The sequence below is a fragment of the Morone saxatilis genome, unplaced genomic scaffold (genome assembly GCF_004916995.1).
Source record: "Morone saxatilis isolate NCDOM2014 unplaced genomic scaffold, NCSU_SB_2.0 Contig23, whole genome shotgun sequence".
In the NCBI taxonomy this organism is placed as follows: domain Eukaryota; kingdom Metazoa; phylum Chordata; class Actinopteri; family Moronidae; genus Morone; species Morone saxatilis.
In genome coordinates this window covers 23,423,451-23,441,647 of record NW_023339796.1, presented here as the reverse complement: position 1 = coordinate 23,441,647, position 18,197 = coordinate 23,423,451, and the positions used below count along the sequence as shown (strand labels likewise).

Here is an 18,197-nt window from a genome sequence, read left to right as displayed (position 1 = left end):
CATTATACCTGCTAAACATCTGTATATTAGCATGTACATTTAGCTCAAAGCAACCCTGTGCCTAAGCAGCCTCACAGAGCCATAAGCATGGCTGTAGACTCTCATATACACAACCATGGTTACTGATATTGCATGAGTGGGGATTAAAGTTGGGATTGTGGTACTGTTGGTGCTATACTCCTGATTTATTAAGTATAATATACACTTTTTAAGTGTAACCTAATACAGCCTGAACATTCACAGTGATTCTACAGCAGTATTTGCAGTTAATACTTTACCTTTTCTCCTGCGTGATGTTTTATTCATTTCCTTTACTGATTATATAACGTGATATGAGTTCTGGACAGTTTGCTTTATATCATTCTTACTGATGAAGCCAAGACAAAAGAATAATTGTTAAAGAGTGTTAGTTTATTACACAGGTAACTTCAGAAACAGGAAATGTTACAAAATCTGAAAAGTCAGATGAATGCATATAACATCTCATTTTGGCTGTTTGCAGAGAAAACTTAGAAATACTAACAAACTAAATTAAAACAGGTATTACAAGTCAATAACAGCTTTTTTTTTTGCAGTTTGATTAGTGGATCCAACATCCACTGAAGACTGCTAAATTAATAAAAACAATATGGGAGCATAAGATTCACTGTCAGACATTTTTACCATGAACATAAACTGACCATTACCCCCGATTCTTTGCTTTATTCTCAGAAAGTCAACATAAATCATCAAAAAGCCACAATCGCGGCTCTGTGAGGATGTAAAGGGCAATACACAGCAGGAACAAGAGAGTCTACAGCCATGCTAGCAGCATTAAGACTGTACTAATGCATGGCGGTGCTTTGAGCTAACTGCTAATGTCACAATGCTAATATGCTAATGATTAGCATGAACAGCGTCTTAGTTTAGCACTAAACACACAAAGTACAGCTGAGGTTGATGGGAATCTCTTTCGCTTTGCAGCTATGTCATAAACATAAACTAAAGTATTGGGCAAATTCAAATTCTGACCTGTAGATGGTGCTAGAAGTAAGGGGATCACCAAAGTTTCTCAAATTCATCCTGACTGGTGCGTACAAGTTTCATGACAACCTATCCAACAGTTGTCAAGATATTTCACCAAAAATCTAAAATCAGGGCTTTTATCAAAATCATAAATATTCATCCTCTGGGGACCAGACTGGACTGACATTGGTATCCACTGAGCCTGCTGCTAGCATGGCAATAACATTACCCCATTAACCTGCGTATGTACACACTATAGTGGCTTCCCTGCTGTGTTCACACTACATTCTCATTCCCCACACCGTCTCCATCTTCTGCACATGGGCCTTGGAGGATTTGGAGAAGGTGCTTTTAACCACGTTGAGAGGAGCCGCCTTGCCGCTGAGGTAGACCTTATTGAGGCTGGTAGGAAGCCATGGCTGCTCCTCCTCCTTCTGCTGCTCCTTCCCCTCTCCAGCTCCCACTCTGTCCTTGTTGATGATGGTACATGAGTGGGCGAAAATGTATCCCGTCATAAAGGCATCAAACCCCGCCCGGTGCGTTCCTGTGTCAACCTTCTTCTGCTCGCCAGTCTTAACTGGGCGGTCGCAAAACTTTTCTCCTTCTCCTTCTTCTGTTTTGCTTTCAACGCCATCGTTTGTGCTGGTTTCTGTATTTGCGGCGGTTGTTTCACAGTTTCTGAAGTCTTTGTGGTCTTCACACACTCCGTTCCCCTCGCTGTCTGTTTTCATGCTCTCCCCCTCATTCTGTTGAGCGTTTCCATCACTGCCTGTTAGAGACACGCTTTCTAGGCATGGCTCAGCGCCTTGCTGGTCATCCGGTGTTTCTTTGGGATCCACCTCCATGTGCGGTATTTTGTTTTCAGGGGCACCGTCAAAGATGGAAGAGCCTTCCGCCGCCCCGCCTCTACCTCTCTTCTTGTCTCTTTGTCTCTTCCTCTTTTTTTTCTTGTCCCCCATTCCTTTCTCATCCTGCAGGATGATCAGGTCAGTGTCATGGGATAAGGGACACTGGGTGCCATTCGGACACCAGCCAAACGCCTGTCAGACAAACACACAAAAACAAAGACAAGGTGGTTAAAAAAGATATGGAAAAAGAGACAGCAAGTAAAAGGGCACTGCACCTTTATTTTAGGCACTGAAACCATATTTAATATTTATTTTTTCGAATTTTAGTAAAACACAGATTTCTCTGGGTAAAAAAAAAGAAAAAAAGAAGAAAGGAAAGAAAAGGTTTAAACTCACAGAGAAGCGCTGGCAGATGTCAGTCTGTCCTTCAGAAGAGCCCACAGCTGGACACACTCTGTAGTCCACGTAGCTGGACATGTGACCGGCGTACTGACAGAACTCTATATGAACGTGAGGTCCAGCCCCTCCAGAGGACACACTGCGACTGTTATCCAGCTTACTGGGAGGAGGAGGAGAAAATAGCAGTATGTTTTTTTTTTTTACATCTATGATATAAGCACAATAATGCACTGTTTACATTTTCATACATTGTGACAGCGTATGCATCATGGTTGATATAGAACTAAACAAACACTTTTTCTGTCCATCGAGTGGGAACATTTCACATATAAAATATATGTAATGTATATAATATGATCATGGAAGAGAAATGCCGAAATACATAATTACAATGACTAAATAGCAGTGGCCAATCTGGCCACACCATTAAGGTATATTATTTCAAAAAGGCACATTATGCCAAAATATACAAACAGCATTTATCAATCAATGCACAAGTTAAACTGTCCATCTCTTGTCCTGTGGCTGTTAACAAGCTTTTGGAATAAAACCAAACTTCCTTCCATTTGTTTTACATACAGGTCGTCATTACTGATTGCATTAGAATACTGTAGTCAGAGGACATGAGTAATGATGATCTGAAATGCTTACAGTGCCTTGTCTTGTGCAAGAGATCTCTGTATTCTAATGAATAATGTTGGTGTTGAGGTTAACAACACTTTCCTGTCAGTTCTTGTTCTTTTGACAAACCAGCAAATAAATGAAAACGTTTAAAAAGTTATAATAAAAGTGAAATAAAATGTCAATATTCTCCAATTTACTATAAAGGAGTTTAGTTTACAGTATAGTATGTAGACAGTTTACAGTGAAATTTGTATTTTCACTCAATTTAAATTTGTCAAAACTATTCATAAGTATTTGTAGGTGTGGACAATTTCAACACCTGCTCCATGTTGGAAGACTGTGAGTCTACAGTGCACTATAAACCCATACTCACCATTTTTTATAGGCATACTCCAGATAGGACGCAGTGAGCCGGAGTTCAAATTCAGTGACATATTTGGTGTCATAGATGCCAGCGGGAAACATTTCAGAGAGGTCGGCTGTGAAGGTGGCCAAGCGCTCAGGCAGATGTGCATAAAAACTCTGGAAACACACATCAATTGCAAACGCAGTCGTTAAAAAAGTGCATTATGCTATGAGAAAGGCATGAGGTTCAAAAGCCGGTATGATTTATGATGATGATGAAACTCAAAGATATTCAGCTTACAATTAATAAAAAAAGTTAAGAAGCAAATTATTATATTGGAGAAGCTGGCACCAGAGAATACTTGAGCGATAAACTGAATATCAAAGTAGTTGTTAATTACTTTTTTGGTGATCAACTAATAAAGTTGGCACTCCAATACAAGCTACGACTAGGTAAGATGATGTAACAAGTGCAAAATGTTCTGCTACAAATTATACAGTTACATATTTGAACTATGCAGTCAGTATTTGTATATTTAAAACAATTAACATCTAAAACACTACAGGAATGAGACTGAGCAGCAAACATATTAACGCGGTGGTACCTGGTAAAGGAAGGCCATGTCGATGAGGCCGTTGTGGAGCACCAGAGGTTTCCTGGCACGCAGCAGTTCAGTGAATAAGGCCCGGATGTGTACTCCCCGGTCATCTGATGCTCCCTGACAAAGAAGGTAAAGAGAGAAGACAGCTAGAAATCAAATAATAACATCTGAGGAAGGGCAATCATCCACTGCAGTATCCTGTTCTATATGTCCCTATAGTGTTCAGGTTTGTCTACTATATAATGTCTGACATGAACCATTACATGGCTATAGTCCTGTCATGATATGTGCATCTTGGAATGCATAAAGCAGAGAATGTTATCCCATATTAACAAACAAAAAAGAATAAGTAAAACTTAATGTTTAAGCACCAATTTTGAAATTAATTATTCAAAGTATATAAATTTAGTGCAGTGGTAAGACCAGTGAACGGCTGTGTGTGAGACCACTATAACTCTTTATTATAAAGCTATCAGACCAGCTGTCACAAGATACTAGATGGTTGACAAAGTTGTAAGAAAGGACAGAGGGGTACATACAGGTACAATAGAGGACACAGTGGGTTCAGGACAAGACTCACTGCACACAGCAGAACACAGAACAGCATGTTATCATCACCTTATTATTGCCCTTGCAGTAAGGGATTCCATGGGCGTACTGCTTGTTGAAGTCAAATCCATGCTGCACCAGGAACTGCACTGACTGGGGCTCTATGATGTACTCCTCTGAACACAGCAGGGTGAGGTTATACACCTGCACCAGGTATGTGTCTGCAGCCTGGGAAAAGGGGGAAGAGAAGGAGAAGGCAGGGGATAAACTTCACAGACAAAACACATCTGCACACAGAAGTCTGCAGTGGCAAATTCTCTTATCTGATACATTCAATGTGATGCTGGTGTGCAGGACAGGTCATACATTCTCACAAACCAGCACGTGTCATGCTCAGCAGAAATAAATAATAATCATTTCATATACAGTATATGGTATATGGACACCAGTGTCCACAAGTTATATGCAACTGGAGAAGGCGCCATCTTATCGTACCTTGTTGTCCAGTTTCTTGTAACAGGCAAATCCCAGAGAGAGGACGGAGCGAGAGCGAGCTGCATGGCATATGGCTTTATATCTGTCCTCTATAGATCTGAAACATGACAGCAAGGGTCAGAGCAAACCAACAGAAAACACTAATAAGCACTCAAAAACCACACACTTTGCACCTGTGGCTTCTCGCACAAGAACCTGTTGATACTATTTCAGGTTAGTGTGCGTTAGAAAGAGTCACAGTAATGTTTTTACTCACTCAGCCAGCAAGGATTTCCTGTTTCCAAGACCACTCAGCTCCTAAAACAACACAGGGGCCACTTAGTACTTTTTAAATTGGTGAGATCATTTACAAATTAAAGAGTGACACAGAAAGTAACCGAGGCAGGCAAAACAAACAAAGCACAATGATGCATGTAGATCTGCTTAATTAGGGTAATGTTGGAGGAAGGGCAGTTATGTATGTGTGTCCCTGTGTGTCTGACAGTCTTTGTTATTATGTGTGAGACTGGACTGGCCGGTGTAAGGAATATAGAATAATATGGAATAAGGAATATGTGTGGGGGAACCTTAAAGTGGCTAAAAATATATATTTACCGCAACAACAATAACAACAATAATAATACTAATAACATAGTAATGACCACCATCATTAGTGAACAATTAGGAGTGAGTGTGACCGGAAAACACACACACACACACACACACACACACACACCATGGGATGGTAACACACATTAAGGTGCACGCTGGTAGCACTGACACACACAGAGCTGCACTCACCGTGTCCAGTGCAACGAAAGAAGACGATTTAATGGCCACTACCATAGCAGGCCAAAGCTCTCTGAAATTATCATTCTGGACATCAATGACTGGAACTACCAGTGAACACGTCATGTTGGTCTCAACTTAACTGTAGAAATGAAACCGCCTGAAACCTTTCCTTTAGTCACCGAACACTACCCGGATTATTAGCTAGTTTAGCTAACTCCCTTTCTCGTTACCTGCTTGTTATATTATCTCTATACATTCGGTTATTGTTTTAACTGTTGTTTATTTATCGACACTTATTAGAGTCCATAGCTTTCCAGTGCTGCTACCGTAAACATTTCAACGTGCTTCCTTGGGGTCCTGTGACAAAATAGCCATAGTAGCCGGGCTATTACCTGAGCGCATATAAAAGGGGTTTGCCTCTAAATCATAGTCTGTGTCCTACATCGGTGCACATGGTTTTTATCATTAATGAATAAACACTTGTCTTTAGGAATGTATGTACTTTTAATTTTAATTTTCCTTTTCTTTCTGACTTTTTGCTTTCCAATACCATTTCCAAGCAGGCACTTACGATAGACACACATAAACAATACGTCACTAGCATTAACTGTCGAGGTGAAGTGCGCCATTTTGGCTCAAACAAAGTCAGAAACATTTTATCTCTTTGCTATTTTAACTTGTATCCTTAAAATACGACGTAAAAGTCGTCTGGACAGCACGTTGGTTTCCACGAGCTAACATTTAGTCCTAATGTAACCCTTTCTTGTTTTTACGCCGCGGAAGTAGTTAGTTAAAGTAATGGTTAAAATCCCCAGCTGAGCTTCACTGCCAGCCCAGCTATCTTGACGTTTACTAAATTTAGCTTTGCTGTTTGTTTCAACTGCTGCAATGGGTGGCTGCTCCGCTCCAAACTGCTCCAATTCAACCAGCATTGGTAAACAGCTGTTCAGATTCCCCAAAGACCCTGTACGTAAGAAGAAATGGGTGGTGAACTGTCGACGTGACTTTGAACCGACTCCTCACTCCAGACTCTGCCAGGTAACGTTAAGTTTCCACAGGCACTGACATGTTTGTGACCCAGCTCTACTTTATAAAGGCACTCAACACAGAGACGATGCATCAGTCCAAAAGAAGAAGTTAAATTGGATAGGACAATGCATCCAAAAACACAGTGACAAGTTTTATTTATTAATGGCAAACAATCCTCTGGGTTCATTTGTCACTCCTTCTTCCATGTCTGAACTTTGCATCCACTGTATGTGTGTTCTTGTTTCTTGTGTTTAGTTAAATTGTATGTGTCTTCCTGCCTTGTTTCCCCAAGGACCATTTTGAACAGAGCCAGTTTGAGGAGATAGCCAGGTCTCCAGCCGGGGGAAAGAAGCTGAAGCCCAACGCCATCCCCACTCTGTTCAGTATTGGAGACCCTGCATACCCTGCAGTCACTACGCCGTACATCTTGCTGCCCATGAAACCTGAACCAGGTGAATGAATGTGCAATGACATTTCTTCTTGAATAATTTGCATTATATTAAACCACTTTTATACCGCACGGATACTGCTTTCTGATTTTCCATTACACATAGTACCTGGTACTCGTTTGGTACCACCTCAATCAAGGTTTCAAGCGAGCTGAGCTGACAGTAAAAGGTGACCGCTGATAGTCATGTGACACAGGACATCGTGCAAAAACCCTGCACTTTTAAATAGCCATAAACATTAATAGCCACCACATTGTTATTCACTCAAAAAAGGCAGCCTGCAAACCACTTTATGGTCAGTTGACAAAGTGCAGACATAACAAGAACATAGTCCCTTCATATTCTCTGTTATAAGAGCTCCTAGCAGTGTGTGTGTGTGTGTGTGTGTGAATGAGTGAAAGAGGGAGAGCCCAGGATGTGAGCAGTGAAGTTGTCAGTGTAGTAGTAAATGTGCAGTGTAGGTTAGTTTGTCAGTGAATAAAGGCTGGAGCTTCTCAAGACCAAAGTAAAGCTCCCTGTTGTTTCCCATCTGCATCGCTATGACAGTCAGCTCTGCCTATGTTGAGGGGTTACTATCCAAAGTATTATCTACAGTGGAGAACGAAGTAGAGGGACCAAAAATGAGTAGAGTGGAGCCATACCATGTAGTGTTAATACAGCTTTAGATGTGGCAGGTACCTGTATATCTACAGGAGCTGTGGTTCTGGTAGTTTCTTGCTCAGAAAAAACCAAACGGCTCTTTCCAGTCAGCCAGGCACTGTTGGAGTAGAGCCTGTCTGTTGTTGAGTGGTCAAACTCAAGCCTTAGAACATGTGTGAGTCAGAGCCAAGCAACTCAGTTTTATCCATGTTTAAACAACATACATGCAGCTGATTTCCCGATTTGTCCAAATGAAATAAGATTATGAGAGAGTGTGAAAGTCAAAGAAGCAAAACTGAAACATGAACCCTTTATAACTCACTGGCCTCACATCAGGCAAGTGGTAAAAAAAAAAAAAGAATTGAACTCATCAGGAAGAGCTAGATCTCTGCAGAGAGTGAACAAAGCTCTGCAGGAACGCTATGGCTTCTACACCATAGCCCTGACAAGTGACGTACTCCATTTACATTTATACTCATGCTCTGCAAATATCTGTGTTATATATAATAATATATGTATAATATGTGTTTCCCTTGCTAAATCAAAGACATATTGCACATACAGGACAATTTGTGCAAATGATCGCACCAGATTCCAGCCAGAATATACAATACTAGTTAAACTTTGCTTTGTCTCTGTAGTGGAAAAGGAGCTGAACTTCGGGGACCATGGCTATGCTAGACGCACCCCTCTGCCCGGCATGGAGGAGGAGGACGCAGACGTGACTGCAGAGGACCAGCAGCCCTGCACACAGTGTCAACTCCTCAAGAAACAGCTGGAGCAGGAGATGCAGCACACTGCGAGGCTACAGAAGGAGGTAGGATGGCTGCTGGTGTCTCTTTTTAAACAAATGACTCTTCTGATGTAACGTTAGCGCACATACCCTAGTTATTCCATTAGTGACTCTAATTATCCTGTGGCTCCAATGACTTTGATGTGCGCAGAAGACTGAAATTGAGAAAGGAAATCAGTCTTTGTCAACCCCACAGTCATACGTGGGAATGTTCACTACATAGCCCTAATAAACCACCTTGTTCTCTGTCTCAGGCGGAGGAGATGAAGAAGCGTCTGTATCGGCTCGACCGGATTGAGAAGGGTCTTCAGAACTTTCTGTTTGAGGACCAGATTCGCGCCCTGTCCCTCACAAAACGCTCCCGCCGTGCCGTCTGGTCTCCAGAGACCATCCTGAAGGCTCGAAAGATCCGCTGTGCAGTCGGCACAAAAGGCTACGAGTACTTGAGAGAGCTGGGATACCCTTTGCCCTCCTACAGGACTCTGTGTAACCGCCTGGAGACTAAGATCATGGTGACGACAGACATGAGCTGTGAGGAGCTGGCAGAGCTGGGCCTGGGGCTCATGACCACCTGTGACAGTCCCACAGAAGGCGTCGGGGACAATGACGAGGAGGAACTGATTGGTGTTTTGTCCTGATTGTGGCAGTTTCCATGACTGACTCTAACCAAGGGAAGAAGATGGCCACACTTCTTATCTCCTCTATGAAAGACAGCATCAGTATAAATGTATGCATCACTTGGACTGTCACCTGGCTGTGCTTGTGATCTGCACCACTAAGACACGGCTTTACCCAACTGATGTGAGATGCTGGGGCTGGCAGTTAGTCTGGGTTTATGCTTATGGTGTTTGTTACCATGACAATGCTGAGCTACAGTATGTGCTCTGTGTGTAGCCATCAGATGTGGGATTGTGTGCTACGTGTAGACATAATTTGCACAAAGCCTGTTGAAATTGCTGCTTGTGTTTACAGCTGATGTAACGAGTGTTCCACTGGCAGTGTTTACATGCACAATAAAACCCTGATACTATTCAGGATACTCAAATATACTGAGAGCAGATAAGCTCATATACTGGGTTAGGTAGCTTCAGTATTCTCATATAATGAGGAATACTGGGGCGTGTAAATATCTTACACTATAAACTGTTTCCTGTACGTTATGCAAGCTTATATTTTTTTTGTTAAAATTCACCCAAAATATTTATCATTTGATAGTGTGTGAGTGTAAAGCGTTAGGACACAACTGGTAAACGTCTCCCTAGACACTGAGTGTGAGTTTGCATTTAAACGTAATCAGCAGGGTTTCAGGTTGTGCTGTTTGAATCCACCTATTACAAATCATTCAAATGCTGTCAAGACAATCGGGGTTGATATGCTTAACGTCATGTTGTCTATTTTGATCACATTTGCAAAACTGAAAGCGTTGGTGTTTTTCCAGCAAGTTCCCAAATCTACTATCGATAACAAATTAGAGTCTGTTAGGGAGCTGTATGTAGTCAACAAGGAAATAAAAGTAACCCCTCCATTGGTAAATAACAACCTGTAGTGTAATTGTACACTAGATGGATTGTAAATTGTTTTGTTGGTTATTGACTCTTTGCTCTGTCTTGACGTGTTTAAATTTACCGCGCAGTTGTAGTTACCACAAAGGGTATCAAACAAAGCTCAGGCTAGTCACAGTAAGTCACGTGACATTCAATATCCAAAACACTGGCACTGTGAGAAAATAAAGTGGTTGTTAAGATTTACCTGTATTTGTCATTGTTTGTGGATGTGAGAGAGACATTTCACTACATCAAAAGGCATAATGCATGTAGGGGTGCACTGCATAGATAGCAGGCCGCTCACAGTAACAAACTGCACTGTTGCCTTCACTACACTGGTTACATTGGTGCCCTTAAATACCGCTGTACTACCTAAATACTCATTATATACTCAAATACAATGGCCTACCAGGTGATGTTTGAGTTACCTTTACCCTGAATAAAACAATTGACATTCCACCGTGGCCCAGGCTGGACTTTGAGAAAATCACTCACATGAGAGATTAGATATTTGTTTTGCGGTTGGCTTGTTACCTAAGCTGAACTACAACATGACAACAGCATTTAGGTAGAAAGACTTATACAAGTGAAAGATATAGGTATAGGTTTATCAGGACTGACCAAGTACTGTAGCTTAACAGCAGTTTACATGTTCCTTCACAGCTGTGCAGTAAGTCTGTCACTTTGACCCTCTCGTGCTGATTGTCATTGATTTTGGACGCTTAACCTCTTACAAAAGTGGAACCGTGATTTTGTTTGTCATGGGGTGCCATTCACCTCTACACAGTCAAAAGGCTGACTCACACATAGTAAATATTACTCAATAAGATCAATATTACAAACAAGAGGTTCTTTTGATGGTAAACCAGATTAAGAGTACAGTCACAGCAGTCACAACAGTTGACTAAAACATTTCACTCAAAACCAAAAATGTCAGCATTGTGATGGTGCTATAGGACAAGTGAGGAGATCACCAAAGTCACCATGAATGTCTGTAAATACCTACAGTTGTGAGCCAATCCATTAAGTAGATGCTGAGATATTTCACTGGATAAGTGAGAACTTAAACTTGCTGGCGGCGTTAGATAAAGGGTTAGTGGATCACCAATGTCCTCTGGGCACCATGGACACCTGTACCAAATTTAATGGCAATCCAATCCATTGACTAGTTGCTGTGATATTTCAGTCTGGACCAAAGTCGTGGACCGAGTTTTTGCAATTTATACATTTTAGGTGTGTCTACTCCAAATTATTTCTGAGTAGATTTTGGGTATGTACAGCAGTGTGTGAATTAAGAATATTCAGTATGCATACATAAAATGCTTGAATTTCAAATAGCTGATGCACACTATATTGTCCCACAATGCAATGCACAATAAAAAGGGAGGAGCTTGGGTGCCCTGGTGGCCTGACGGTTTGGCCTGAATCGAAAAATACAAAAATAAAGTCAAGGTAACTTCAATGGAACTGGTGATTTAGAATTAAAGTCCTTTGACACCAAGGGGTCTGCAACTTGTACATATTTATATCACTACTCCAGTATCCGAAGTTGATATATTTAAGAATACAGTTCTTGTTAGTGTATAGATACTAGTTACTAGATACTACTCTCTCTCTCTCTCTCTCTCTCTCTCTGTCTGTTTGATTTGGGGGAAGTGCTTTGTCAACCCCACAGGCTTTAAAAACAACACGGGTTTGCTGTCTTGTTTATGTGGGTCACAGGACAGACAGGGGACAGAGGTAAGGCTTTCTTTTAGGCTCAAATTAGTTTTCATTTTAATGATCATAGGTGTTTTATTTTGAAAAGTAATTGAAATGAAATATATTAACCAATTGTATTGGATTTTCCTTTTTTTGTCTTTTCAAAATAATACATTTTTGTGTAATTTTTTCCCTGCTACTCAAAATAATGCATTTTAAGGTTTGCACCTTTAGAGATTTAATATAATATATTGAACTCAGTAGGTAGCCACTGTTTATGGGACACACAAATGCCACTCCCTCTTGTTGGTAAAGTTTGAGCTGTGAGGTTGTTTTCTGACGTTTTCATTCAGATCAATTTAACAATTTAATAACAAAATGTTAAGCAATTTCAACAAACAGAAAGAGGCACATTTATCTGCATGTGCAAACTGTTTTTGGATGTCACTGAGGCTGTAAACAGCCCAGCCTCCTTTTGTCTTTCTGTCTGCCACCCTGTCTGTCCCTTTGCCCCTGACATTCTTCTGTCTGTTGGATGTTTGCCCCACAAAAAAATTATTATTTTGCAGATTATCTCCACATGTGATGATAGAGACAATGAGGGTTTATTCTTTTTTGGGGGATCAGACTGGCCATTTGTTTCAGGACAGGGGAAACCTGCCAAAGATTGAATATCCTTTCAGTCCAGACTGCCTACACGTGCTGTTGTGCACTGTAGTCTACACTGACCTTATAACTTTAATTTCCTTAATCCCTGTTCCATATTTTTGTTTAATTGTATACATGTCTCAAAGTTTGCAGCTTCATGTTGCACTTGGGTGACAATGCATGGATTATTATACGTCTTTTCTCGTCAGGTAGACTCGGTCCAGCCAGCCAGGGAGGGACAATGCGCTCTCTCTCATCGCTGTGGCTGTACGCGGCCCTGCCAGGTCTGCTGTGGGCTTCACATGTCACTCTAATGGTAGAGGGGGACAATGACGCCTCCAGGATCTGCCAACCCGCCCCCCACTGGACTATAAAGGGAAATGCACCCATGCAAGAGCTGCTGGGAAATGTGGTAGTGGTGGCGCTACTGAAGGCCAGCTGACAGTTCTGTCTCACTCAGGCCTCCAAGTAAGAACACAGACTTCATGGAACAATAGTAGTAGTAGTTTGATAGGCATATACATATCAGTGATACACTCAGAGCAAACATTGTTTAGAAGGAGTTTAATTATTATTATCATTATTTAAAACTACTTTTATGGTTAAGAAATCTTTAAAAATGTTGCGACATTACATATTTGGCCAGAGATAACATGTATAATTTTTCATTGCAGACATTTTGACATGTAACAGTAGAAAAAGCACTGATATAAGTAATAAAATAAACAATGGGTGAATTCATTTAGCTGCTTCAGTTTTAGGGTCCTGGTATTGTGCATGCTGACTCACTGTGACACTGTCATTGTTTACTGGGATGCTTGAATAGAACAAAGCCTTTGAGAAATATTAAAGAAAATGTAAACCATAATTGGTGGGATGGATGAAAATGCCTTTAAGAGCTCCTTGTACACTGGTTTTAGTTGACAGTGGATGTCTCTATCTGTTCCTCTGTAGAATTGGAGCCCTGCGTGGAAAGCTGAACCGAAGCAACCTGACAGAGGTGTCTTTTATGATAGTAAATGAGCGTGAGGCTCAGTCCAGAGCCATGTACTGGGAGCTGAAGAGAAGAGCGCCCCCTGGTGTTCCTGTATACCAGCAGGCTCCCCTTCAAAATGACGTGTGGGAGGCTCTGGATGGGGACAAAGATGATTTCCTGGTTTACGATAGGTAAGCAAAGCCACCTCTCCTAGACACGCAGATACAATTTTGATTCTTTTTTATGTCAACATCTCAGTTGGTTTTAGCTCTTTGAGTTGAGTAGAGTGCCAACATAAAATACATACAACTTTAGTACTAGTCCCAGCACCCTTGATTTAATACATATTTCCAAACAGAATTTCCGGATTATAAAAATTATATTCATTCTTGTGAAAGGTTTTAAAAGCACAACTATGCTTGCATGTGAGCACATTAGTTCTGAGTCACACACAGTAGGACAAAAAAGGACCTGGCATGGTATTTCAAATAAATCTTAGAATCTATAAATAATATATAAATTGTTTATTCATCATGTTGTGAAAATAAGGAAAGAGACAATAAAATTGCACTGATTCCCATCTACATTTTGATTTTCTCTCTCTGTCTCCTTTTTTTCCAGATGTGGTCTGCTCACCTTCCATATAGTGCTGCCGTACAGTTTCCTGCATTACCCCTATGTAGAGGCTGCAATCAGAGCCACTTATCATAAAAACATCTGCAATTGCTCTGTGAGTAATTACAGAACACACACACTCACACACCTACACACACACACAAATGCTTGCAAACATGATTTTCAGTGTTTACTATGAATTACTCACTCAATAAATATAAAATGCCATACACCCTTTGATTTAAATCATTTTTTTTAAGGATGGATCAAATGACAATGTGTAATGTGAAAGTGATAACTCATCGTGACAGACCCACAGGGAATTATCACCAAACTCTGCTCTTCACTATGTATTTTGTATATATTTATTTTAACTTTCCCAGGCTAATTCTACTTTATCAAGTGGCAAGAACGGCACCATGAAGAATGAGACAACACAGTTGGATGACAGCCAGACAACTGCAATACCCACAATTCAACTGGACACTGATGATTCAGAGGTGGGAGACACAGCTCCTGGGGCGACTCATCACCACCACAGCCATCCTCATCATCATTCTCCTCATTCTCATCAGCACCCTAACACCAGTCACCGGAATCAGTCCCGACATCAGCACGATACCAGCCAGAATGAAACTCTTCATCTTCATCGTGTCAGTCATCATCACCACCACCCTCGTCATCAGCATCACGGGATGGAAGTGGATAATACGAATGACAGTTAGAATACTAGTGTTTTTACTTGCTTCTTTTGTCTTTAGTTAGTTAGGATGGGTTTACTTAGGAATATTTTTACTTTGATGGCAGAGCATACAGATAAACAGCAGTTCATTGAGCTGTTGAATGTGTTTAAGCAGTAATCAGATTGTGGTTTCTCTGCTGGCATCTCTACACCTCACTCGGAGTGGATCAAGTAGCCAGTCCTACCCTGTCTTCTCCCATTAATGAAGTCTATGGAGTAAAACCTGCCTGCAGGAGGCTGTGGATGGATGTGTGTGGAGAAACTGGATGGACTGATGGTTACTGTCACCCACACAGAGTCAGAGGATGTTGTATGCTGCTGCTGAGCAAACCTTAGTCAGATTGCTGTCCAAACATTTTCCTTCCTGTTCAGTTTCTGCTTCTCTTAATCCTGTCTTGTGCAGGATCTGGAGGTGCTATGCTATGCTATTACATTACTCTGAGTGCATAACATGAGCTTCAGCTGCTGTACTTATACTATTCTGTTGAATGTGTACAAGTATTCTGGGAAGTGGTATGATAAATTAGATCAGTATACTAATCCAATGAAGTCATTAGATATAATAAATCACAAAAGCAAATGCAGCACTTAGCTGTATAATATACTGTATTACTGGACTAACATAGTGTACATTGATCCATTTAATCAATTTGACATATTTGCTGTAGATTTGAAACTTTATTACATTACTTTAATGCTTTTCAATTAACTATCTGAATGTAGAATGAACCTTTAGGTTGTTATTCTCCATTAAAAAGCAAATACATTTTGAAAGTGTTTGTATGAAGGTGTCTTTACTATAGGCATGGACTCTTTCTGTGTCTTTTGTAGTAGCCTACCTGTACAGTTCATGTAATTGGAGAATTGAGGTTTGATGCCACTCTCATATCTATACTAGATATAGCTACGGCCAGGGTTAGCTGGTTAGCTTAGCTGAGCATAAAGACTGGAAACAGGGGGTTAGGGTTAGGGTTAGGGTTAGCAGTAACCTTACTGTAGTCTCCGCTGTTTGCCTGGCAACCTCATTGTGATGACACAAATCAACGAACTAACTGTGCCTGGCCAAGAAATAGTCTGGTGCACAATCCCCCCGTAAAACCAAAGACTTTTAGTGAGGATTTAATAAACTAGATACAGTACATATACAGCAAGCTATTGCAGTCCTGAAGATTCTGTTGTCTTTGGACAGAGCCAAGATAGCTGTTACCCTCTGTTCCCAGACTCCATGGTAAGCTAAGATAAGCAGCTGTTGGCTATAGCTTTATATTTAGTGTACAGACAAGATTAGAGTAGTATCTGTCTTCATCTGACTCGGCATTCAGAAAACAAAAAATTGAACTGAATATCATCATAAAGTCATCTAAAATTATGTTCTTATTACCATAAGAATCATTTAAATTAGTTGTCAGTCTCACGTGTATTCTGACTGACGGGATTCAGCTGGCAGGAACTTGATCTGCCACACTAGAATAAAGGAGACACACTGCCATATGTCATGCTGGACACGCGCACACACACACACACACACACACACACACACACTGAAACACACACATGCATATACACAGAGAGAACAGGTGGATTACCTCAGTGCTGCTTAACACATGGCTGAGATGCAGGAAGCTTTATGTGAGGAGAGCTGAGGAGAAAACTCAAAAACAGCCACCATCAGAATGAAGGTAAGGTCAATTTCCCTAAGCTGTCTGCACTAAAAAAAAAACTAATTAAGATCATATTTAAGTATATACCAATTCTGGCAGCTCTTCAGAATCAACCCACACACTTACTCACTGGCACAAAAAACTTTTTAATGACAGTGTTTCAATCCTAGATGGATCTTCATGAGGTCAGAAAAAAGAATTCTGTGGCAGTGAGTAAGTGTGCAGGTTTTATTGTTTTTTCATTGTTGCTATTTTCTGACACCTGTGTGATGTACCTATTTTCGCTCTAGTTCTTAAGAGTCAGCCCTAATTAATACCACTGAAAGTTTACTGGTTGTCATAATTTCCCATGATTACCTGCATGTAGTCTCCAAACAGCAGGCTGAATGAACAGTACAATATCAGCTGTTTGCTACTGAATCTTGCAAAATGTTGCAGATTGCTGAAGATTCTTCAGATTTCCATTTAGCAGTGCTGGATGTCTTAAACCAACTTGATAAACCTCAGCAGGTTGTAGAAGCCTGGCACTGTTGGGGATTTTCCTCTGTAAATCCCAGTTGGGAGGCTCCTGGAGAGGCTAAACTTCTTAGCACTGTTGACACAGCCTGCCGCTTCTGCCAGTGCAGTAATTAATGCTTTCACTTACATTTAGGGGTGGAATGTTACACAAAGATAATAATAATATTCATTACTGCTTCTTCTTTTTAAAAGACTGAGTATATTCAATATTGCTTACTGCTCAATGTGGATTGGGACACTGATGCAATGTGAGAACATTCAGGGAGAGATGAAGATGAGGAGGAAGCATTGATGTACCCTCTGTAGTGCAACCCTCAGCCCCCACAATTACCAAAAAAGCCTATTAAATTTGGATTATTCATTCATTAATAAATTAATTTAACTGTTCAGTTATATTTATTGTAAATTTTCCCTAAATACTGTTTCAAAGTCTCTTCCATTTATTTAGGTGGAGAAATACTAGCTATCTGTTTTGCTAAATTTATTTTGCCCACAAATTAATTTGATTCCAATTAAATACAATTTTTGATATTTAGTCTTTTTTAAATAACCTTCAAAACACATCAGGTGTAATATGTGTGTAATTTTAAAATACAAAGTTCAGGGCAGGATAAATGCACCTGTGTAAGAGTTTCTATATTCATACACCAATACCAAAATTTACATTAATGGAGAGTTTAATAGACCAACACCACAAGTCCTGACAAAAGACATCAGTACACATTTAAACCCAGCTCTATCAGAAACCTACTGTAAAGAAAGATGAAGGTAGTAACTGACCTGTTGTGTGCAGACACTAGATGGCAGCACTGTCATATGTTAATCAGATATGGAAACTCATCACCCTGTTGTCCACATTAGGCAGCCTTCATCAAGAGGATTATTAGTTATTATCCATTATCAAGAGATACGTTTGGATTAGTGAACTTAATCCTCAAATTATAATCCAGATTATCTCTGGGTGCCTTAATCAAATTCGCAGTGGAGTGTTTTTCTTTATGTAAGATTGTTTTCAAGATTTATAAACATTTGAAATACAATAGCCTGCAAAAGGTCAGTTGTTTTTAAAAAAGAATTTCCATGTTTATACCAAATGCAGAATAGACTTTTTACATATCATTACAAATAGTTGTAATTTAGTTGAAATGAATCACTTTTTTGCACTTTCTTACTGACTCTGATGAAGGTTGCAAGACCAAAGCCATGTTTTAATACAGTACAGCACATCACAGTACAACTTTAT

The 18,197-nt window shown here is 40.3% G+C and overlaps 4 protein-coding genes across 5 annotated transcripts in view; 3 read left to right on the top strand and 1 right to left on the bottom strand.

Moving 5' to 3' along the window:
• Nucleotides 1-390: 390 nt before the first annotated feature.
• toe1 (target of EGR1, exonuclease) lies at nt 391-6,261 on the bottom strand. Its single transcript, XM_035670679.1, has 8 exons — nt 5,648-6,261; nt 5,124-5,164; nt 4,868-4,964; nt 4,442-4,600; nt 3,827-3,940; nt 3,250-3,398; nt 2,250-2,412; nt 391-2,045 (listed from the first exon to the last, which is right to left on the bottom strand). Exons 1-8 carry the CDS (start codon nt 5,759-5,761, stop codon nt 1,287-1,289), a joined length of 1,596 nt encoding a protein of 531 aa, XP_035526572.1. The 5' UTR covers nt 5,762-6,261; the 3' UTR covers nt 391-1,286.
• Nucleotides 6,262-6,274: 13 nt separating this feature from the next.
• Nucleotides 6,275-10,296, top strand: si:ch73-382f3.1 (uncharacterized protein LOC100151273 homolog). Its single transcript, XM_035670680.1, has 4 exons — nt 6,275-6,676; nt 6,960-7,119; nt 8,397-8,572; nt 8,803-10,296. Exons 1-4 carry the CDS (start codon nt 6,527-6,529, stop codon nt 9,184-9,186), a joined length of 870 nt encoding a protein of 289 aa, XP_035526573.1. The 5' UTR covers nt 6,275-6,526; the 3' UTR covers nt 9,187-10,296.
• Nucleotides 10,297-11,748: 1,452 nt separating this feature from the next.
• On the top strand, nt 11,749-15,492 carry selenop2 (selenoprotein P2). 2 transcript variants are annotated; one of them, XM_035671000.1, is made up of 5 exons: nt 11,749-11,832; nt 12,651-12,909; nt 13,396-13,608; nt 14,039-14,147; nt 14,416-15,492. In XM_035671000.1, exons 1-5 carry the CDS (start codon nt 11,802-11,804, stop codon nt 14,755-14,757), a joined length of 954 nt encoding a protein of 317 aa, XP_035526893.1. In that variant the 5' UTR covers nt 11,749-11,801; the 3' UTR covers nt 14,758-15,492. The 2 variants fall into 2 exon arrangements, with proteins under 2 accessions (XP_035526893.1, XP_035526894.1); XM_035671001.1 differs by having other exon boundaries at nt 11,797-11,832; nt 12,655-12,909.
• Nucleotides 15,493-16,605: 1,113 nt separating this feature from the next.
• Nucleotides 16,606-18,197, top strand: part of elovl8a (ELOVL fatty acid elongase 8a) — a 5,585-nt gene continuing 3,993 nt past the window's right edge. The window contains exon 1 of the mRNA XM_035670921.1: nt 16,606-16,620. Within this exon, the coding sequence (XP_035526814.1) occupies nt 16,606-16,620 (15 nt within the window). The remainder of the gene's footprint in view (nt 16,621-18,197) is intronic.